This window comes from Nematolebias whitei, chromosome 9 (assembly GCF_014905685.2).
Source record: "Nematolebias whitei isolate Nwh7 chromosome 9, NemWhi1, whole genome shotgun sequence".
Taxonomy (NCBI): Eukaryota; Metazoa; Chordata; class Actinopteri; order Cyprinodontiformes; family Rivulidae; genus Nematolebias; species Nematolebias whitei.
Genome location: NC_056506.1, coordinates 25,956,895 through 25,981,612, shown reverse-complemented (window position 1 = coordinate 25,981,612; position 24,718 = coordinate 25,956,895). Strand labels below are relative to the sequence as shown.

General features: G+C 39.7%; 2 protein-coding genes across 2 annotated transcripts in view; both read left to right on the top strand.

Annotated features, from left to right (window-relative positions):
* LOC119414506 (BMP/retinoic acid-inducible neural-specific protein 3-like) overlaps positions 1–10,626 on the top strand; it is a 52,612-nt gene extending 41,986 nt beyond the window's left edge. Inside the window, exons 5-7 of the mRNA XM_037681601.1 lie at positions 158–394; positions 5,385–5,607; positions 9,492–10,626. Of these exons, the coding sequence (XP_037537529.1) occupies positions 158–394; positions 5,385–5,607; positions 9,492–10,626 (1,595 nt within the window). The remainder of the gene's footprint in view (positions 1–157; positions 395–5,384; positions 5,608–9,491) is intronic.
* A 12,011-nt stretch (positions 10,627–22,637) lies between these two features.
* LOC119414180 (ladderlectin-like) overlaps positions 22,638–24,718 on the top strand; it is a 4,579-nt gene continuing 2,498 nt past the window's right edge. Inside the window, exon 1 of the mRNA XM_037681280.1 lies at positions 22,638–22,685. Within this exon, the coding sequence (XP_037537208.1) occupies positions 22,638–22,685 (48 nt within the window). The remainder of the gene's footprint in view (positions 22,686–24,718) is intronic.

Below are 24,718 nucleotides of genomic sequence, written 5' to 3'. Positions count from 1 at the left end.
TCAAAACATAAGCGGAAGTGTCTTTTTGTTTCATTGCTTTGGTTTAATAATATACAAAAACAGACAAAATATCACCAGTTTCTTTTTGTTTTACATGTTTTGTAAATGAGGACATTATAATATTTCATCCATATTTTCTCTGTTTGTCACACCACAGGGCTGCAGGTTATCCTTCCAGCCTATTTACAAAGCCGTTTCATTCAGGCAGCGCTCAACTACATTGGCTGTAAATCTGAAGGCCAGTTTGTCTGTCGGAACAATGACTGCTGGTGTGAGTGTCGACTGGACTTCCCACAGTGTAACTGTCCTCACTCTGACCTGGACACTCTGGAAATCAGCCTCACGCTCGTCAGAGATGCTTTAAGGCGGACCAACCAGGAATTTGAGGAAACTGGTGAGTAAGAAATTCATTGTGGTTTAAATGGAACTTGAAAATGTCAGCTCGAATAATGCTTTCAGAAAAGAATAATAATTAAAATGAAAAAAACACCTAGATAGAACATTGACTTTAAATTCTCCCTCAGCCCTGGTTGATTTTCTCTAAAAAAGGAAAATAAATTTACTATTTAATAGATTGGTAAAACAATGTATTATTATTAGGGATGCACGATATTGGATTTTTGGCCGATATGCCGATATTTTAAAATTATTTGGCCGATAACCGATGCCGATACCGATATTTTATATATATTCCTTTGTCAAAACATAGCCCTCTTATTTAGGCTTATTTGCTACAAAAATTGTGTAACAGCTGTAAAAGCTAGTGACATATATTCAGTATATGATATGCATAACCCTTTAACTTATATTCAATGAAAAGTGTTAAATGTTATTTATTAGCATTAGTCTCACTTGTGGAGGCTTGTTCCGGGTTCCTAGCTGCAGTGTGGGATACTCTGCACTCCTGTGCATGAAGGACAGCCTTTTTAAGATCAAAGTTTTTGTCTATTCATTGTGCCGTAAGACTAATCATGCTAACGAGGCTAACACGAAGTCCAAATGTCTGTGGTAAAACTCACCCAACAAGTCGTGCTATCGGCTATTAGCTTCTCAATGACATAGGAAATGACGGCTTGTAACTCGGGTAACGTTACGTTGAAAAAATATCTCTGACTGGGGACGATGTAGCGAGGCTCAACGTAGTCCATAATCCTTCGGAATCTGACATCCTCACCAACGAAAAAAACGTCCATACCGCCGACATTTTGAATCTTCCTCTCCGCCGTGAGATCGGGTAGGTCCATGTGACGTCATTGTGTTGCACGGCCGCTGTAATGTCATCACGTTGTGCTGCTGCTGCAGGCAAAAACTGTGCCTTTTATATCTGAAAGGTTTTTTTAATTAGTTTTTTTTTTAGATTTTCTACCTGGATTATTGAGCATGCATCAGGATGTTTAAAAAAGGTTGGGGTTTTTTTACGAAATATTTATGAAAAGTCACAGATCTGTTGTGGATTCGACCCCAGGTTGCATTGTTGTGTTTTTTAATTTGTAGTTGTGTGGACTTCCATTTTTATGTGTGCCTGCATCTAGGCATAAAAAAACTCGCTATTGAAATTTGGGTTGACATGTCAAAATCTAAAATGACCACTACCACATATTAATAAGTACTCTACCCCTAGCAATTGAGGAAACTATGTTTTCTAGTTTTTATATGTCCTAAAATTCCCTCAAACAATTTAGCAGTAGAATATTCTTCGGTGGCCAAGGCCCCTTTGGGCCACCTCTTGACGCCGCCTTTGCATGTGAAGGATAAAATCGATCTCTCCACTTTCCAGATTTTGTCACTCTGTGATTCCTTGGACCAGCAAAAACCAAAATATTACCTCTTTTTTGTACACTCTATAACTCCTATCCAGTACGCTTGAATACCTTGCACTAGGAACATTTAGGTTAACTTGCATTCTCTGTTCATTTACAGTACAGAAAAATACTCATCTCAAAACTACAATCATTCATTATTCATATCTCTCAGCGACAGGGGAATTCAACATACCCCTGGTTTTAACTGTGAGGGATTCCTTGTCTTGTGGGTAACTAAACATTAGTTTCTCTGCTTCGTGGTCCACTGGTGGACATAAAACTATCTGCTCTTACTTCAAGAACATATAGCCTAATATAATTTGTACCTCATTATCCTTTAGCATGTCTGTCAGAAAGAAAAGTTGTTTAGCTTCTTTGACATGTTTAAATGTATCATAAACTTTTTCTTCAACCATCCATGTGGCACTTTATTAAGATGATAAAAGGAAAATATGGAAACTTAAAAAATATAATAAAATGACATTTGCAAAGCATTAAACAGTATTGTCCTGATGTATGCTCAATAATCCAGGTAGATAAATTTAACAAGGTTGGGTCAGGTCCTCTGAACAGATTCTTCTTTGCTGAAACTTTTATCCAAATGACTTCTTCAGTCTGACTAAATAATTATTTTTGATAAAAACGAAAAGTTTCACCAAAAAAGAATCCGTCTAGAGGACCTGACCCAACCTTGTTAAATTGGACAGCATTCTTTGACTAAAGGCACATTTTAATCAATCGTGTGGATCAATCTTAAAGGAATATTCCAGCCATTTTGAATTGGAGTTTTGTGCAAGTTATGAATAAAAAATATCTTAACTGTTGTAGATAGCTCGTTAAACAAGCTCACTTTGGGGTTTAATTCAGAGAGAACTGTCGAGTTTATATCTAGTGTGAATGAAACTAAGACTTAAATGGACTGGTTCAGTTTAAAAATAGCTATAGTCTCAAACTGTATAACAATACTTTTATAGAAATCTACACCCCAGTCAAGGTCAATAGTGATTACAATTCCTTTATAATTTTTCAAAAACAACTGGTTAATGAAAAACTGAAAGATAAAAACAATTGAATTAGAATGTGCATAAACTTCTGTGAAATTGGTAAAAATAAATCTGTTTTAGTGTAGCAGCAACTTTTTACAGTAGGTCTCCTAAACTAGCCATTATTAACACAAAAATTCACATTTCCACAGAACCCCACTTCTTAATGGCCATCAGATGAATTTTAAATTGTAACACGCAACTTTGTATGCAAATTATGTTTCCCACTGATAAGGTTGTCTCTGACTTCAGACAAAAATATTTAACTTTTTTAATCATGTTAATTTCTTAGTTTGACAGAAGTAATTATTGCATTTCATGGCAACCTATGGGCAGAAAATTGTGCCATCGCAAACTGAATTTGAATTGCTGTTTTGAAACTGAATTTCACTTCAAAACAGCAATTCAAATTCAGTTTCTGATGGCACAAGTTTCTGCTCATTACAACCTGCACTGCTTTAATATACCATACCATACCTTCACCACTTGCTCTTGTCGAGGTCGGACGCTTTCCCCCTCCCCTCCCTCTCCACTTTGCTTTGCTGCTCTGTCTGTCTGTGAAACTGCTTCTGAGCCTCTCTTGCATTTCTTCTGAACCATAATTATGGACTTGGATTTGATCAGTTGGTCCCTCAACTCAATTTACAACATTTCTTCAAAGAGAAGACAGGCTTTAGGCGAGCCGATTTGCCCTGTTGGCACGCATGCAGCTGGATATCTCATCGACTTGGAAGACTTGATGATGTGTCTATCTCGGCTGCCATTTGTGGATTTTAAGGACGCATATTTAATTGGATTTTCAATAACTGGTTCCTACTTTTTGGATTCGGCTGGTTGCTGGTTTCATCAATCGATCAAGGAAGTTGTCGGCAGCAAATTTGGACCCGATCACGCTGCTTGCCTTTATGATGGCTTGGTTTGTGCCTCGAGTACCCAGACTCAAATGCTTTGGGCAGAATGGATCAGATCTTGGAGATTTTACTCAGGCACGTTCCATTGGTGTGGCCATGTAATTTGGAAATTTTGGAACCGTTTGGACCAACACAGACCCAAGGTAGATGTCATTAAGTTCTGCCTGTCCCCAAAACAACTGTGTGTTTATCTGAATTTGGCTCCCCTGGCTGGCCTTGAAGGCCACCTTATCTGAATATGCCTGGAGAACATGTAATCTGACCTTCAAACTGGCTGATTGTACCATCCTTATTAGAACACTTGCAATGTCTTCGAGAGCGTCCAAGGACATTGTTCACCGCTCTCGTTGTCTCCCCTCTCTGCAAAATGTCTGGGTCACTATGTGCTTGTTTGTGTGAGGTGTGTTTTTTTTACATTCAAGTTTTTCTTCTCAGCCAAGAAGAAAAAGTCTGTTTGGAATTTTTCGTCTCCAATTCCTACATGTGTCCAGTTTCACTACTTTTTGTCTGCCTAGACAGATCTCACTTGTAAATGAGTCTTCTAGGCTCAATGTGATTTATCTGTCTAAATAAAGGTTGAATGAATACCACACCATACCATACCAAACCAAGTTAGTTATAGAGCGCTTAAAACAGCAACAAGGCCAACCAAAGTGCTGTACAGCAGAACAAACAAGCAAAGCACACAGCAAAAAATAAAGTAAAATAAAAATATAGATATGAATGGAAGACAATAACTAAATGGCTAACATTGTAGAATATAGACAGGTTAAGAACAAATCACACTGTGTCAAAAGCTAGGGAATAAAAATGGTTGAGAGAGGGGGCATGCCTGACATACAGTGGTAACTCAGTTTTGGACCTTCAACAGAGAAAGCCCTGTCACCGCTGAGCTTACATCGGGTTCCTGGAACCGAAAGAAGCATCTGATTCACTGACCTCAGAGAGCGCTGTGGGACATATGGCTGCAGCAGATCAGCTACATAAAAGGGAGCATAACTGTTCAGTGATTTAAAAACATACAGAAGGATTTTAAAATGAATTCGAAAGTGAACTGGGAGCCAATGAAGGGAGGCCAAACTGGCGTAATGTGCTTTCTTTTGCCTGTACCAGTTAAAAAAACGGGATGCAGCATTTTGGACCAGTTGTAAATGTGCAATGGAGGTCTGATTGATTCCAAACAGAAGCATTGCAGTAATCGAGCCTGGCTATTATGAACGCATGTATTACTGTCTCAAGGTTAATTTTGGACAGTATGGGCTTCAGTTTAATATCACTATAGAAAACATACAATGTGTGTATTTCAGTGTTTTGCATGTTTAATCAGAGACTGGTTGCTCTGACGACACTTGAACAGTGAATACACAATATATTTTTGCAGAGGAACAAATGAAAAATTTGCTCTTTTTCTGACTAGATCAGCAAATCTCCACATAAAGAAAATTAAAACATGTACACATATTTTCTTTAAACAAAGCTAAAATTATCCATGGTAGGTTCTTCAGCTGTTTAATTTTCTTAGACCAACAAAACAGTATTGTGGATGTTGCTATATTCCTTCAGTTTGCAGCTTCAAGTGGACTTTAGTCTTCAATTTCTTTTATTGTCCTTTTTCTCCTTGTTACCAGAGGAATTCCAAAGATTCATTGGGAAACTGCCAGCCCATTATGCTGTGAACACATCTGTCGTGGAGCACTTGTGGAGGGCGGATGCTGTCCTGCTTCAGCGCTACAGGCAGCTGGAGACCAGCAGCATGCAGCTTTTCAACAAAGCTCGCCGTGCAACTAACAAGCTCTTCAGCCTTAGCAAGAGGTGCCGAAAGCAGCCGAAGATTATCCTGCCGAGGCTGAGGTAAGGATGTGGGACTACAACAACAGGGAGGAATATGCATGTTAACCCAAGGTGCTGCCCAGAACCCATAATTATGAGGACGGTTTTTGCAGCATAGCGAAGAGAGAAAGCAACAGAGCAAGACGGTGCTTATTAAAAAGGCACTTGAGGAAAAGTAGCTGTGTAGAGAGGAGAAAGTGCTGAGAGGGGCAGAGCTGCTCCTCTGTTCCATCCATGAGACAAAGTGGATCAAATCTGGCCTTTTTACCATCTGCAGGTTTCCTCTGAATTCCAACAATCTCAGCATTCTCGCATTCCTCATTGTTCACTTTTTCATGTGTCCTGAAAACACGTCTAGAAGTTTAAGCTGCTGCTGACAGAGATGAGCGTTTCTTATCTGTTCCCAAAGCGTTTGTGTTACTTCAGTCGCACTCCCATCCGGATGCTCCATTTGAGTGGGATTGATGGCTCTCTTATCAATGCTTAATACTGAAAGCTATTTTTGGAAGGGAAATTAGCTAAATAACCAAATTAATCATCATGCTACTCAAATGCATGATCTGCCCTCAACTGCACCTCTGTAATCAGTTTCTCTGACTTCAAAGAGAATTGTGATTCATTTCATGTTCTACATACTGGTCACATTTGCTGTTTATTAGGCATGTACTGGTAATACACACGTCACTGCTTGCTTTGGAGTTGAGGTCACAGTTCAGTGCACGTTCAGTACAAGAAAGACAAATGCTAAATGTTAGGGGTCTCATATTAAACAGACAATAACTTCATAAACAGGAACAGACACATTTGATTCTTGTGGAGAAATTCTGACATGGCGTCATGTACAACAACTTAGGATTTCTCAGCTGCAAATTAATTTTCTTAACTAGTCTTTTTTTTTCCAGTTGGTAATTGAATGTCTCAAGTAGTAATTTTTTTAAAAACAGTTGTTTTTTCATCCAGTTTGAACTATAAACAGTGTTCTATGGGCTATGAGTCAATCAAACAGTTTATTAACCTTCAAAAAGAAGTGCTTGTTAATTAATTTGGCCTAAACCTAAAACTCATATCACAAATAAGGGTGAACATACGCGGTTATCCGAGACAACCTACTGTATTTTCGTCTCAGACTACCGGATCTCGCCTCGAGGTTGTTCGGTGGACAACCAAGTGAAATAGACATGAATTAAAGTTCTCAATCTCAACGACGATACTTCTGGCATCTGTAAAAATGAAAAATAGATTTAAAAAAAAAAGTGTTTTCAACCATCCTGATTTGGGCGAACAGTCCCAGATTTTGCACCCTGTCCTCCGTCTCACATCTGAAGCTTAGGGACACCCAAACGTCCTGCATTTCATAAGACATTTTCCAAACACTGGAATTTTTCTGATAGCACAAACTATGCAAAGTCACAGTAATGCAAAGTTACCATATTTTCTGCCGTAAACGTCGCACCGCCCTATAAGTCGCATCAGTACAAATACAGTATGTCTAATAAAGTGGGGGGAAAAAAACATAAATAAGTCGATTTGCTGTATAAGTCACATATATTATGCATCACCACTGACGCAAAGTGTTTGTTAACGTGCCACCGCTGACAACCCGGACATGTGAACCGGTGTTGTACCAAAAATCAATTGGCTGCCAAATGATGGCCGCGGGTGTGTGCATGAGAGGACTTTAATAAGAATTTAACAAGATTAACATTTAAAAATAATTATTTGTTTGCTCAAAATTATAGCAAAGGTGTGTCTCAGTCTAACTTTTGCTTAATATATGCACTTTGACAGTCAAATCAGCTGCATTTTCAAAAGCCAGTATTCGGAAACATGAACGTGCAGAGGGCGACTTGCTGTCTATTACTTCGAAATATAATAAGATAATCACCTAAAACAATATTTGTTTTCTTGACTTTATAGTAAAAGTGTGTCAGTTAACTTTTACTTAATAAATACATTTCAATGGTCAAACTAGCTGCATTTTGCCGGGGCAACGCAGCGAAATGAAGCTGATTTGACGGTTGCTACAGGCAGACAACGTTAGCAGGTTATGGCAAGCCGATTGTGTAATTAGTAACCATTTTTACATATTACATGATACAACAGCATGCCATACTACTCGAGTGTCATCTAGTGGCTGAAAATGGTATTGATCAATATTTTCAGTCAGAATGAATGAAAACAGTCATATCTCAGTCAAAAATTGGTTTATAAATATGGTAAAAAAAAACATAAATAAGTCTCTTCTGTGTATAAGTCGCAGAGAATGCAAATTATGCAACAACCCATAACTTATACAGCGAAAAATACGGTAGCTTAATTTTTTTTTATGTCATTGGCAACACACTCAGAATAAAAGGGATAAACATTTTGTTGACTGATTCAACCATCAAGCATCATGTATTAGAAAAAATATTTTCCTATTATTTTCAATATACAAATTTATTAAAAAAAACTCATTAAAATCTTGCGTGTGTGTGTGTTTGTGCACATGTTCACATATTGGTGAGTAATTTAAATGTCTAAAGGTTTACAGTAGAAATAAATAATCTAGTCTTGTTGTGGCCATCATTACTGGACAAATAGTGAACTCTTGATTTGTAAACACAGTTACAGTGGTGCTTGAAAGTTTGTGAATCTTTTACATTTTTCTATATTTCTGCATAAAAATGACCTACAACATCATCAGATTTTCACACAAATCATAAAAGTAGAAAAAGAGAATCCAGTTAAACAAATGAGACAAAAATATTATACTTGGTCATTTAGTTATTGAGGAAAATGATCCAATCCAACATAAACTGCACATTTTTGTGGCCTTTTATTGTGGCCAGCCTAAGACATACCTGTACACTACTCATGCCGTCTAATCAGCATCTTGATATGCCACACCTGTGAGGTGGATGGATTATCTCAGCAAATGTGAAGCGCTCACTAACACAGATTGACACAAATTTGTGAACAAGTTTCTTTTAACAGTAAGACACCTCCATTAGATATGGGATGAGTATCCATCTGCCTTATCTGACTAAGATTTGAGAGGACAAAAAAACAAAACATAAGATTAGTTAATTTAACATAACTAAGGAATAGCTCAGGAAACCTAAGCCAACATTAACTATGGGTGTTAATAAGAAAGAACCAAGAACATTCTGCATGTGAAGCAGGCATGACGACCACTAGACTACACATTTAAGACCTAACTGGACCTTCATACATGAGGGATACTTATTAAATGCTGCTGACAGCTTTTATAGAACTCAAGAAAATGTTTTGAGGAGAGTAAATTATGAACCTTTTGGCTTTCTTTACATTTCTTTCCCAATCCCCACCGCTGCCATATTCAATGGCAATGCAAAACTTTTCCATACAGTTGCTTTAATGCAAACAGGCTGCTCAAAATTCAGCATCTTTGTATGGTTCAGATACTACATTTCTGTCATGGCAGTTGACAGAACACTAAGGTATATAAAAACATGCTAAAGGTGTTGTTACTTGTTGTTATGTATTCTTCAGTTTCTTTATTTGATTGCATCTCTTCCTCTCTGATACTTACTCTGACAGTTCACTAATGTGTGTATCTATACAATCTTTATACATATTGATGCTAATATCAGTATGTGAATGGTTAAATGTTGTTCACTTAGCAATTTCCTGAATCCATTAATGTTTCACATTTCATGTTTGGGAAAAAAAAGCTAAAATTGATTAAATCTTTATTAAATTTATTAAATGTTGTGATGCGTTCATGTGATTGTGTATGACCTACATCTCAATGTGAGTTTTGGTTTGTCTTTATTTTTTACTTTTAAAAAACCTTTATGAAAATTTTGTATAATCATAAAGTGACTTTTTATAGCGTTTACAAATCAGTGTAGTGTCTGAACGTGGTGTTGTCTTTCTTTCAGGCCCCTTCACTTCTGGTTGAGGCACGCTCTCTCCATGTTGTACTGCAGAGAGAACAAGCAGGTCGGTATTTACAGTGACAAGAGCCACAGCTGCTCCTGCCCCTACGATCACCCGCCCTGTCAGGGCCTCGTCCCCTGCTTTGTGGGGGATGGTCCTCGCTGTGCCTCCTGCTCGCTGGAGAATAAGACTCGATGTTCCAGCTGTAACCCGGGCTTCACCCTGATTCAAGGAGCCTGTCGGCCCGCTGTGCCCGACCCCACGGATCCTTACCTTGGAATGGAAAGTGACAGAGACCTACAGGATCTAGAGCTGCGCTACCTGCTGCAGCGGCGGGACGCACGGATCACTCTCCAGGCTGTGTTCGTGAGCAACGACGTGCGCGTCAACACCTGGTTTGATCCCTCCTGGAGGAAGAGAATGTTGCTCACCCTCAAAAGTAACCGGGTCAAATCTAACCGGGTTCACATGCTCCTTGGACTCACTTTGCAGTTTTGCATCAGCAAAAACAGCAGTCTGGAGCCAACACTGTCACTGTTTGTCAATCCTTTTGGTGGTAGCCATTCAGAAAGCTGGCCCATGCCCATAGGTCAGCACGGATATCCTGACTGGGAGCAGACCAAGCTGGATATCCCTTTGGACTGCTACAACTGGACGTTGACCCTGGGAAACAGATGGAAAACCTTTTTTGAGACCATTCATTTCTACCTGCGGAGTCACATCAGGGACTCCTCAGGAATGTCAGGAAGCACCAAGAATGTGACTCTTTACCGCGAGCCTCCTGAAGACAGTGAGACGCCCAACAACGGTGGCTATATGAAAGTGAACAGCATGCAGTTGTTTGGGTACAGTGTGCACTTTGACCCTGAAGCAATCCAGGATCTAATTCTGCAGATAGACTACCCATACACTCAGGGATCTCAGGACTCCGCCCTGCTTCAGCTGGTGGAGCTGCGCTACAGGGTGAACCGCCTCTCGCCTCCGGGGGCTCCGCACGTAGATCTGTTCGCCTGTCTGCTCCGCCACAGACTCAAATTGTCCAGTGCAGATGTGACCAGGATACTTACTGCCCTGCAAACTTTCAGTGCCAAACATCCAAACCACACAGAGTACGATGCAACCAAACTGTGTGGTTAATGAGATGGATTTATACTGTTCTCTTTTCAGACGGGCTTGATTTGTTGGTCAGCTGACCTTATTGTGTCATGTTGTTGATATGTTAAGAGTGTGCTGAACATAAATAAATTTTAATGTTTTATTATTTCTGTGTAATTTTGTGATTATTTTTACAGATATGCTCTTGATAAATAAAGATACCCATTAAAGCACATTTATGACTATTTGGCAGGTACTCATTCAATTCCATCATGACTTTTGGTTTGCCAGTAATCCTGCAGCTGGAGAAAAAATCCCCCATTCAAAATATATGTAAAAACTGAAGCTTGATTAGAAATAATGTGCAATTACTTTTCATAGCAGCACACTGCACAGTGTAAATAACAGTAGTTAAAAATGTATTATTATTGTTGTTATTATTGTTATTATTATTATTAGACCTTTTTTTATACAGATTAGGTCTCATTGAGCCTCGAAGACTCATTTACAAGAGAGACCTGTTACATACAACATACAGGCAGATAAGAAAAAGAGAACATGAGGATGGAGGAAGTAAAAAAAAAAAATCATGTCTCACACCATTTCCTGGCCAGAAAACAGTACAAAAGATGCAAAAAAAGACCTTGCAACATAAAGCTGCAACATTTATGCATGTCGTCAACAAAGCCGGTGAGTTATCCATAAACACTCCAGAAAGTTCCAAAATTTTGATAAGATGATACAGTACTTGTGTGTGTGTGTGTGTGTGTGTGTGGGGGGGGGGGGGGGGGGCTATTACTTACATATTCACAAGATTTTGATGAAACTCATGTTAAAATCCCCAACAATATGTGGAGCTCTAAAGCTCGGACACACTTCACTGTAGAAACATTCAAAGTTTAAATGGGTCTCAAAACTAGACATCGTTTGCTCGGACTGGCTTTAATATTTTTTACTGAAATGTCACAGTTGCAGTTAAAAATGTTGTATTTTGGACAGTTTGACCACAGCATGTTCAGCTTAGAGTGTAATCATGTGACACTGTTTTTAGTCAGCCCCTTTGAGCTGTCTACACCTTCCAAAGATTTTGCAAAAATAAATCTTTGTACTCCCATAGACAGCACGGTGGCACAACTGGTAGAGCTGCTGCCTCTCAGCGAGCAGGTCCCCGGTTCAAATCCTGGTCTGGAGGCCTTTCTGGGTGGGGTTTACATGTTCTCTCTGTGCATGCGTGGGTTTTCTCCGGGTACTGCAGTTTCCTCCCACAGACCAAAAACATGCATGTTAGGCTGATTGGTAACTCTAATTGTCCCTAGGTGTGAGTGAGAGAGTGAATGGTTGTTTGTCTCGTTTGTCTCTATGTGTCTCTGTGATGGACTGGAGACCTGTCCAGGGTGTACCCTTACACAGTGATTGCTGGACATGAGCACTGGCGATACCCGTGACCCAAAATGGAATAAGCGGGTAAAAGATAATGGATGGATGGATGTACTCCCAGAAATGTTGCATTTCTTTTACAGTTTATCCATCAAAACTTAGGCGTCTTTGTCTTCCTCCACCCAATGTGTCTCTCACTGCTGTAGAACTTGTGGTTTTCTCCCAAATTACTTTCAAAACTTAAAGCGAAGGGTCATTTTACCTTTTCATCTCACCTACATAAAACAATGGTACTTCAAAAACTTGACATGTAATCACACTTCTAAAATGTACGTGTCAGGATTCTTGTCAGTGTGATTTACAGTTTTTGCACGACTCTTTGAGGCTTACCTTCTACTGTGCATTTCTGTCTGTCCTAAAATGAGGTAGGTGCATAGTTGCCATGGAGACACTAATAAGCCACTGGTAGCAGCTTTAACCTTTTGTTTAGTCTTAGCTTTCTTCTTATACAGTTTTATATCAAAATATCAGAGTTTTGTGAGGGGAAGTGGTGGCGCAGAGGTTAGAGAAGGTGTGCCTGTGATCTGAAAGTTGCTGGTTCAACTCCCTGGACTGACAACATCAAAATGTGGGTGGTAAAGCTGAAGCACTCACACCTCATTTGTCCTACTCAGGGCCCTTGAGCAAGGCCCTTAACTCCCATCTGCTCCCCTGGGCACCCTAGATAGCAGCTCTCTGCTCCACACAAAGGGCTGTGGTAGCGCGGTGGTCTTTGGTTGTGTCAGGAAGGACATCCGGCGTAAAAACTATTGCCAAGTCTTTGTGTGACAGTTCGCTGTGGCGACCCCTGAAGAAGACAGCAGGCAAAAGAAAATAAAAACAAAAGTAAACAGAAGTACAGTAAGTCATGCATTAGTTAGTATTCAAAGAATAATATTTGAAACTTTTTTTACACTAGCATTCAATAAAATGACTCCCCAGGTATTAGATTATTTCCCCTCGTTTTTAACCTCTATCCTATTTGAGAATCTGAGCGTTGTGTGCTGAGTTGTGTTTGCCCATCTGGAAGCTCAGGACACAAGGTCCCCATTCTCCATCCAAGGAACAACGTTGGCACAGATTACTAAGTACATAGTGAGAGAAGGGAGGGTCTGGAGTAGCCTTCTTCTGTTCCTCTGCGTCCCAACACGCCATTCACACTTACAGTGATGGATGAGCGTACAGCTGCAGAGACATGCCCAGCATCAAACAGCAGCAGGTATCAGCAGGGGGGGGGGGGGGGGAGGTTGACACCAGCCAACAAGAAATCTCTTCAAGATTGTTGACGCTAGTGTCACAGGCTGGCAGTGTGCAGCTTTGATTAGGCATCTGAGCTAGATTTTAGCAACAACATAAAAGATCATCAAGATTCACAAGACGTGTTTCTCCTGAGAATAAAGGCAGACACAATTTTCTCTGCCGCTGTCGTTCACAATGAATGTGAACGAGGTGGCTGATGCAGTTTCAACGGTCAAATAAGATGCTATGCACACTTCAGCCCCCACCGCTCTCCGCTCATGTACATTACTGTATGACGCACCATCCTGGATAGTTACACCAAAGTCAGCTTATGTGGTGCGCAATCGATTGGTAAAGCTTCAAACTGTGCTCAAGGCGATGACTTCATTCCAAGTTTTAGCACCACTTCCAGCCTTTAAGTTTAAACATTGATTTTTCAGAGTTACTGCCAGTTTCAGACACTGCCTCGTCTCCGGGCTGCGCCTTTTATTGGGTTATCAAACAAAACACGAGTATTGGCTAATCTAGACCCCCTTGTGGTATCATCATCCTTTATAGTTCAGTTTTTACCACCTGGCCTTTCAATTTATGTTTTCAGCTTTAAAACTTATAAAAAAAAATGTAGAAGCTAGAGGTAGTTCAACCCAAAATCTTAAAAAAAAATTAAAATTAAAATAAAAAAAGCTTGATTTGAGTTTAAATTGACATATTACTCGGCATAATGAATTGACTCTGTGAAGATAAGGGGCCGGTGTGATAAGATTTTTTTCCATCTTTCTGCTCCCTTTTATTCGTGCATCTTGTGTTTTGAATTATTACATATGAAATTATGTTTTAAATTAATTAAATAAATAAATAAAAATAAACGGTGAGGGAAAATGTGAGGAGGAACTGGACCAAATCCCAGCAAGGTGTTAATTCCTTGGGTTTCATGGTGAGCATCTGCTGCGTTTAAAAAAAATTAAACAAGCAAATATTCTGCATCTGGGTGTGAACATGTCCTGCAGTGCTGTTGGAAGTGATCCAGTGTGAGGGGAGTGTCCGATCCAGAGAAAACACACAAAGCAATCTGTTTGAGTCATTCTGACTTGGAGAGCAATATTTTTAAAGAATTATTTATACCTCATCTGTTAAAAGGTTTAAGTTCGTAACTTTGTGTTTCAAATTTTGGTTTGACTGAAAATTTCAAAGGAAAATACATCATTGACTCAACTTTTAAAATCAAAGTATTAAACTACAAAACTAAATCCAAAATAGCCCTGAAAAGATATAAATTGTTCACCTACTTTTATGACGAGTTTTAAACTAAGACCATTTTATGTTGCGAAATGATGTAGTTGTGGTCATTTAATCAAACCTTGTTAGTACAATTGCAATCTCAAACTCACAAAATCTATTAGCTCTTAGTTTTCAACAAACACAACAAATATGAACCATGTACAGTTCTCATTCTTTTACATACTGTATGTACAGTTCACATGTGTTTTGAAGTTGATTATCTGCAGCAGCCATGTTAAATAAAATCGACTCCTAAAATTAATCAGTTGTAAATTTAAATCAAATGATTACTTTCACAGAGTTTTTTAAGAAATCCATTGCACAGAGCTGACTCCAATACTTATAGCAAAGATCTTTTACAAAGATCTTTTATTGTGGACTGCCCATAAAAAGGCAGACACCTATATTATTCACCTCGGAATTTTTTTTTAAAACTTTTTATCTTGTCATCTGTCAACTTTAATGCGGCCCGAACAGCAATATACATACATACATATACATATATACATATATATATTATGGCATTAACAGGGTACTCGAGTAATCTACACACTGATTGCTAGGACATCTATCGAGGTTAAAAATGTAACGTTGAGTATCCGTAGTCACGTCATATTATGTGACCACCGTATGACCCTAGGGGGCAGTGTTGCACTGTTGAAGGTCACAGAGTATGGTGTAACACTGGGTCCAATCCACCGAACCAGAACCAGCTTCCTCTGACCTTGTTTCACAAACAAAAAGCAAAAATATTAATCTCTAACCCTATTAAAAAAATCTATAAACATATTAATCTCTAAAACTAAACTTAAACACAGCTGGCGATGGTGTGGGGTGGTCAAACCCCCCCACACACACACATACACACACACACACACACCCACACACACGTTAAGTTTAGTTTTTGACGTGCTGCACGTTTCTTCACATTTGCAGTTTAATAATAATAACTAATAGTTTAGTTTTTCCTGTGACTTCTTTGCAGTATGATAAATGGTAGGAGCATAATATACACTCCCAATGTTTTGTTGGTCTTTTTTTTGTAAATAATTACATTTTTTGCGGTTTTATTTATTTATTTATTTATTTATTTTTGTATCTTGAGATATATGACGTCATCAAATATTCGAGTTCTACTCGGATTTTATTATACCATACCATACCAATTTATTTATATAGCACTTAAAACAGCAACAAGGCTGTACAAAAGAACACAAACATGCACAGCAGACAGGAAAACATAAAATAGAAATACAGATACAAATAGCAGCAGAAGCTAACTAAAATGGCCAACAGAGTAGAGAACAGACCGGGCCAAAACAAATCACACCGTGTTAAAGGCAAGAGAATAGAAGTGGGTCTTCAAGCGAGACTTAAAGACTGAGAGTGTGGGAGCCTGCCGGACACTCAGTGGCAACTCATTCCACAGTCGTGGACCTGCAACAGAGAAAGCCCTGTCACCTCTGAGCTTACGACGGGTTTCTGGGACTGAGAGAAGCATCTGGTCTGCTGACCTCAGAGAGCGCGGTGGGACATATGGCTGCAGAAGATCAATGAGATAGGATGGGGCGGAACTGTTCAGTGATTTAAAAACATACATGAGAATTTTGAAATGGATCCGAAGGTGAATGGGTAGCCAGTGCAGGGAGGCCAAAACTGGCGTGATGTGCTCTCTATAGCCTGTACCAGTTAAAAATCGGGCTGCAGCATTTTGGACCAGTTGTAGACGAGCTATGGAGGACTGACTGATTCCAAACAGAAGTGAATTGCAGTAATCAAGCCTAGATGTTATGAAGGCGTGGATCACTGTCTCAAGGTTCTTTTTGGAGAGTATAGGCTTCAGCTTAGACAGCCGTCTCAGCTGAAAAAAACAGGATTTGACCATCATGTTTACGTGACTGTTGAGTTTTAAGGACGGGTCCATTATCACCCCCAGATTAGTGACTTTTTGTTTCTCTAGCGGGGCTAGAGAGAAAAGGTCAATGTCATGGTTCATGAGTGAGCCACTGGGATGGAACAGCATGACTTCAGACTTCTTCTCATTGAAGCTTAAGAAGTTTAAAGCCATCCAGTCCCGGATGTCAGCCAGGCAGTCAAGAAGAGGCTGAATAGAGCGTGTGCCTCTGTGCCTCAGGGGGAAGTAAATTTATGTTTATGTTAATGTCGAGTTTAAAAATTATATACTCATTCAACCCCTAATATATATATATATATATATATATAAATACATACATACACACACACACACGCACACACACACACACACACACACACACACACATATTTTTTTTTGTTATTTATTTTATGGGGTGGTATCAGGGTGGCACAACTGGCAGAGCCGCTGCCTCTCAGCAAGACGGTTGCTGGTTCAAATCCCGGTCCGGGGGCCCTTCTGGGTGGAGTTAGCATGTTCTGTCTGGTTTTCTCCGGGTACTCCAGTTTCCTCCCTCAGATCAAAAACATGCATGTTAGTCTGATTGGTAACTCTAAATTGTCCCTGTGAGTCAGAGTGTGAATGGTTTGTTTGTCTCGTTTGTCTCCATGTGTCCCTGTGATGGACTGGAGGCCTGTCCAGGGTGTCCCCTGCCCATCGCACAGTGATTGCTGGACATGGGAACTGGCGATCCCCATGACCCAAAATGGAAAAAGCGGGTAAAAGTTAATGGACGGATTTAAAAAATAATAAAATTGTGGACCCCCAAGCACCAGCTCATGGACACCCGGGTTCCGGGGACCCCAGTTTTAGAACCACTACATCAAGTGTTGTTTGTGGTAGAGTAACCATGAGTGAGGGGTAGCAGTCACAAAGACCTGTGGTGTTCACTCTGTCTGTCTATTTTGGAAGAAAAAGCCTATAAACCGCCATCTGTTGGGTGATATCTACAACAACAGCTGTACATCTCCCTCAGTAGCTGTGTGCTGTCATGCTACATTGGCGTCAAAAGTGGGATGAATCCTGTGGAGAAAATTAAGAGGGAGATAGAAGCTCTGCGAGACCTGATCACTAAGAACATGCAGAATTTGCTGATTGTTGCTGGGCGTGATTTTCCAGAGGGTCAAAGTGCTGTCAAAGGCCATTTCCTGCACGGGAAAACACTCACGCCAAGCCCCGGCCACCACCTGGAGATGACTCCTCCCCCAGATATCTGATATCTGTCTACAATAGGAGTTGTACATCTCCCTCAGTGGTTGTCTGTTGACAGGCTACAATAACTTTACCCAATGAGCAGGTGCAATGTTGATTACCACCAATAGTGAATTTAGGAGGGCATTTTATGTTTTTTCCGCATTATCAATCAACCTTTATTTAGACAGGTAAATCCCATTGAACCTTGAGGACTCATTTACAAGAGAGACCTGATTTCAACAAAGAAAGATGACAACAATGGACAACAGCAACAACAATAAACAATTATAAAAAGTCATACTGCAGGGTTTTTTTTTTCTTTTTTTCTTTTTTATTATTATTTTTTTTTACAAATAGGATGGCTAAAAGGAAAAGGTAACGAAAAAAAAACCAGCTAGATTCTAAGGCGAATGTAGAAAACTAAAAACAGGAACATGTCTGCATTGGTCCCTGCCAGGAGTCCAAAAGATTCTTAAAGCCACTTAGAGAGGTCAAGGTCGAGAGCTTCAAATCTTTTTGTAAAATATTCCAGGAAACAGGAGCGGAGTAGGAGAAGGCCCTTTTGCCTAGTTCAGTCCTCATTGAGGGAACTTTGCAGGTAATAATGTCCTGAGAGCGCACTCCGTAGCTGCACTCACACAGAGTCATGTAGGAGGAGATGTATGAAGGCAGCAGACCAAGAAGGGATTTAAAGATGAAAATGTACCAGTGAGAGAGTCTGTGTGAAGTTAATGATGTCCAGTTAACCAGTGAATACAGGGTGCAGTGGTGGGTACGATAATCACAGCCAGTTATGAATCTTAGTGCACCATGATAGACAGCATCCAACATCTGCAGGGTTCTTGTAGGAGCGTTCATGTAAATAATGTCACCGTAATCAATGGAGGGAAGGAAAGTCACAGAAACAAGGCGTTTTCTAGCATTCAGGGTTAGACACGATCTGTTTCTGAAAAAGAAACCCAGTTTAACTTTCAGTTTCTTTACCAAGTTTTCCACGTGGAGCTTAAAAGAGAGATGTGAGTCGACCAAGATACCCAAATATTTATAGGAATCAACAAACTCAATGGGGATACCATTTGAGGATAAAATCGGAGGAAGAACTGCTGGGACCAACTTCCTATTTGAGAAAAGCATCCCTTTGGTTTTGTCAGCATTTAGGACAAGTTTGAGGCGGAACAAATCTGTCTGGATGATGTTGAATGCAGATTTCAAAAGCTGGAAAGCCTTAGCAACACTTTTAGCTCGACAATAAACAACTGTCATCCGCATAGAAATGTATGGATGCATTAGGGATGTTTTTACCTACATTATGTATGTAAATTGTAAAGAGGGTGGGTCCTAAGACTGAGCCTTGTGGTACACCATTGTTGACTGTTAAATAACTGGAGGAAGTACCATTATGTTGAACACATTGCCTCCGGTCTGAAAGATAGTTAGAGAACCAACCAATGGTGTGTTCTGAGAAACCAATTTCTGAGAGTTTATGACACAAGATGTTATGATCCACAGTGTCAAAAGCTTTAGACAGGTCTAAGAAAAGTGCAGCACAATAATCTTTAGCATCCAGTGCTTCAACAACATCATTAAGAACCTTCAGTGAGGCAGTGGTTGTGCTGTGTTGTTTCCTGAAACCAGATTGATGTGGAGGTAAGATGTTAAATGAGTCCAGGTAATCTTTGATTTGAGTTTATCAGTTTTTCTAGAACCTTGGCTAAAATACAGAGTTTAGAGATTGGTCAATAGTTGTTCAGTGAGGTGGGGTCTCCTCCCTTCAGCAAAGGAAGAACAAAGGCTGTTTTCCAAGTGTCTGGGATGGAGTTTTGTCTTATGGAGAGATTGAAGATGTGGGTCACAGGGACTGTGATGATATGAGCAGCCAGCCTTAAGAAATAAGGTGGAAGTTCATCTGGACCTGCAGATTTTTTAGGATCAAGATCTATTAACAGTTTATTGACCTCACTAACTGAGAACGTAGAAAAAGAGAAGGTGTGATTAAATGAGGATTGACTTGTAGGAGAGATTTGATTTGTAGAAGTTTGGTTATTAAGTGAAGTGGCTGATTTTCTGTTAGTAACTGTGTCAAATAATGAACTAGAAGCAACAAAATGTTTGTTGAAACAATTCAGGGTCTCGTGCTTATTTGACACAGGAACAGAGTTAACGAGAAGTTGTGATGGGAGGTCAGATGATTGGGGGGTGCCTGAGAGAGATTTGATGGTTTTCCAGAATCTGTTAGGGTCATTTAGATTTTTGGAGGTCTGAGATAAGAAACAGTTGCGTTTTGCAGCTTTGACAGCATTTGTGCATTCATTCCTCATCTGTCGAAAACTCAACCAATCTGTGTCTGAGTCAGATTTTCTCGCTGTGGGCCAAAGATGATCTCTCCTGTGCAGGAGGTCAGTCAGCTCTGGAGTAAACCAGGGGCTGTCTCGTCCCTTTATTCTGAACTGACGAAAAAGAGCATGTTTGTTCACAAAATAAATGAAACTATTATGAAAATAGTTCCAAGCGGAGTTCACGTCATCAGTTAACAGAATATGATGCCAGTCAAAGTGAGACAGATCCCAGAGGAATGACTGTTCACAAAAATGTTTCAGATCCCTTTTTTGAATTAATCTGGGCTTAGAAGGTGGAAGTTTAATATCTCTCAAGTAGCTGTCACACAATGATCACTCAAAATATCAGCGAATACACCTGTACCAGGGAATTTGTAAGGCATATTAGTTAGAAATAGGTCTAAGATGGAGGATTTTTCAGGACAGTTTTTGTTTAATCTAGTGGGAGAGTCAATCAATTGGGTAAGATTGAGAGACAGGCAACATTCCTTGAATTTATCACAGAGGTGGGTCGACTTACACCAATTAATGTTGAGGTCTCCAGCCAAAAGGATCTCTTTGAATTTTAAATTACCAAGAAATTCCATCAGCGCAGACAGAGCCTCAGGTGTTGCTGAAGGTGGGTGGCAACAACAGACTACAGTTAAGATCTGGCCTCCATTCAAGGTGATGTCTACAGATAAGGCTTCAAACTGGTTTGGAATTGTTTTAGAAGACTCAGGACTAGCAACCAAATAATCTCTGATGTAAACAGAACCCCACCCCACCCTTTTTTTGACGATCACAGGGGTAGATGTTAAATCCACTGATTGCCAGGTCATTATTGAGTACAGATTTGTTGAGCCAGGTTTCAGAGATTAGTGATAGGCCTACTCATAACAAAAAAATGACATGGCATCATGCAACCTTCATAACACAAAATTACACTGTGCCATGCAATAGTGACAACAACAAAAAAATGACCGTTTTGTCAACCTGCAAGTAATTATAATGTAGTGAACTAGGCCTGAGGTCAAGTCCTGACCTTAAGGACCTTATGGGACAGAAACTGTCATTTCATTGATTTGAATCCAGAAATACAGGTTGACCCATCCTGAGACTTTCTTTCTTGGAAATTCAAGTGAAAGAACACTCTCTTTTCTATTATCATTACTATTTTACAAATGTTTGATAATCAAAGTGTTTTAGTTCAAACCATTTTAGATGTTGTAGTGAACTAATCATTTTTAGTTAACTGTGAAACAGTAATAATGATTTTAATCCTCATGCAAAGTATAAATCATGTTAAGGTCTGTTACAGAGTAATTATGCATTTTCTGATTTTCTGTCTTTGAATGAGCAGTGTAAGTTGGTCCAAGGTTGGAGTCAAACGCAAACAAGTGTTGGAACGAACTGTCATGTTTTTAAATCCTCTCAGACGTAAATAGAGAAGCGGGCACCTGTTTTCCGCCAACTCGTCTAAATATTCCTCTCGTCTGTCTGAAAAACATTTTCAATCTGTTCCATAACATTCTTGCTGTTTTTCTAACTCCTAGTGACCTCTTACGTCACAAAAACACACCCCTGTCTGGTCGAAATGACCAATCAGGAAACTCCCAAGTGAACCGGAAATAGAGCCCTTTAAATGTCGGTACTTCCTAGTTCAAGTCAGTCGCTTCAGGCTCCGGCTTCAGTCGTTGCAACTCCAGTGCTGGGAAACAGGGAATCCTGACATGATCCAGGGCTCTTCCGAGTATTGGGATTATGACATCTTCCACCTCTGAGTGGAACTCTGACGGACTCCACTCATGTGAAGTCCACTCGTGAGGTGAACTTGTGTCGAACAAGTACCGTCACTACTTCGGACGATTCACAGCTGTTCCTACGGAGACGCTGAAAGGGTGCGTTAAATGGAACTTTATACCAGGGAGACATCTCCAGGTAAAAGAGTTGATTTATACCACCTAAGTGTACTGGGGGAAGAAGCTGGGAACTCACCGGAGAGTGCCGTTCTGTTGCCGACACAAACATTTCCCTCATCCATCTTTTTCCCTCTAAACTTCATCTTTCCATCTTTAAACCCTCCTATCTGCTAGAAATCATTCCAGATATTTTAGAAATGTCTGTGTAAAGTTTTCAACCATCGCCGTATGGTTAATCAAAATTGTACAGCTTGCTAAATTAAGCCATGTTGTTATTTTTCATATTTTGCCAAATTAATGTAAATGTGTGATGTGTTAAACTTTGATTCTGTTAATAAATGACCCACTGTCGTTGGTGAGTCAAAGATAATTAACGTCTCACGTTACATTTTATTAAATTCAATGCACATTATATACAGTCCAGAAAAATGAAAGAATCCGTTTAATTTATGAATATATCTCATGCATATGTTCATCTACAATAAAAACAAAATAGGTTTACACTACAGTTTCCTACCCTTCTAAGCTAGCTGCTTGTAATACAGATGTGCTACCAAAGATGATACAGATGTAGTGGCTGTAGAAGATTACATTTTTCCAGACTCCGTTTAGGTCTTTGAAATGGAATAAACTGTATTACATCCTCTAAACACCTAGGGTAATGCTGATTGAATTGCATGTTCCCCCACTGACAACGTTTAACCATTTTTCTCTGATGAATTTTCATGAAATCCCTCTGACTGCAAAGCATTCGTAATGCAAAACCCGGACAATGTTGTCGGAGGAAAGGTTACAGCTCGTCAGGTAAGGTTTAAGGTGCAGGACTTCAAGTATTTGGGGTCTACTGTGCAGGAAAACGGAGATTGTGGTTAATTTCCTCACTCTGCTGCTGTCTTTACTTTCTCTACTCTACCTCAATTTAATTCAGTTTATTTCTATAGTGCCAAGTTACAATAGAAGTCATCTCAAGGCACTGAACAGAACAATTCATATTTAAAAATAATAATTTAACATTACTCATCTGAGGAGCAGACTACTCTGAATTTAACTCCATCACAGAACTCTCATCTTGAGCAAGCATGAAGGTGACAGAGGAAAGGAAAAACTCCCTCATGAGGAAGAAACCTTTAGCAGAACCAGGCTTAGGACAAGCGGTCATCTGCTTTGACCGGCTGGGTTTGGTAGGAACAGATACACAATGGCAGGTCAAGAATCACATGTTAAGATAGAAATAGTATCAAATGAAAACTAAATAATTTTAGCAATTCATTCAAGGGAATGAGGTCAATTTGTCCTCTAGTAGTGTAAGCCTATAGCAGCATAACAAGCTGACCCTAACTATAGGATTTATCATAAAGGAAAGTCTTAAGTCCAGTCTTAAAACTGGATAATGTGTCAGCCTCACGGACAGAAACTGGAAGTTGGTTCCACAAGAGAGGAGCCTGATAACTGAAAGATCTTCCTCCCATTCTGCTTTTGGAAACTTTAGGAGCCGTGAGTAAACCTGCAGTCTGAGAGTGAAGTGCTCTGTTAAGAAAATATGGAACAATAAAATCTCGAATATAAGATGGAGCTAGGTTGTTGAGAGCTTTGTAGGTTAGAAGTAAGATTTTGAATTCAATTCTGAATTTGACAGGGAGCCAATGGAGAGAAACTAAAACTGGAGAGAGATAATCTCTCCCACTAACTCCAGTTAAGACTCTGGCAGAAGCATTTTGGATCAACTGAAGACGTTTTAAAGAATATTTGGACACCCAGATAACAAACCATTGCAATAGTCCAGTCTAGACGTGACAAATGCATGAACCAGTTTTTCTGCATCATTTTCATATAAGATGTTTCTAATTTTAGTGATATTACGCAGGTGGAAAGAGGAGGTTCTAGTAACGTTTTTAATGTGGGGGATAAAAGACATGTCCTGATCAAAAATAACACCAAGATTTTTAACATTAGAGCTGGAGGCCAAATTAATGCCAAGGAGGGAGAAAGACTGAACATTTTATTCCTAGAATGCTTAGAAATACCTGTTTGTATTTGTAATTATTTCTATCTTATGTGTTTTTTGTCTTGCTTCCTATAGAAAGTACACCTGGATCTGACATTTTGTGTTTGTCTGTTCCTCCTTCCTGTCCTTTCCAACCTAGCCAGACGAAGCAGATGGCCACTCGTCCTGGGCCTGGTTCTGCTGGAGGTTTCTTCCACTTAAAAGGGAGTTTTTCCAAGACTGCAACAATGTTCAGATTCAACACAATCTGCTGGCTTCCTTAGATAGATACTAATTGGCGTTTATAATGTATGTGAATGATTCTGTACTGTGCCCTGAGACTACTGTGTGTTTTAGTGCTATATAAATAAAATGAATTGAACTGAACTGAATCAAAATCAAGATCTCTTTCTCAGAAAAGTTCAACCTACTTTTACAAGAAAAACCAAACCAGCAATTCCACTCCATTATTACCAGCCTGCACCAACCCGCTGGGTGGGGAGAGACAACAAAAAAAAAAATGGAAATGTGAGGTTCCTTAACAATACCAATGAGGAGAAATGGCCTCCAGTGTGGCCATTCCTCCTGACACACCTTGATCACTCCCATTACTGATTCAAACGTCAGCAGCTCCCAACCTGAGAGAGAAGGGTGGACACAAACAAATTCCCCCCTACAGCATTAATCTTTATCCCAGTACATGCCATCCATTGACTTACAGGTTCAACAGCAGCATAAAGGTATAAAAGCACTGTGTTCACTTTTTAAAGGCATCCTTCTTTCAGCAAGTGCTACTGCTACTGCTGCTACTGCTACTGCTGCTACTGCTGCTACTGCTGCTGCTGCTACTGCT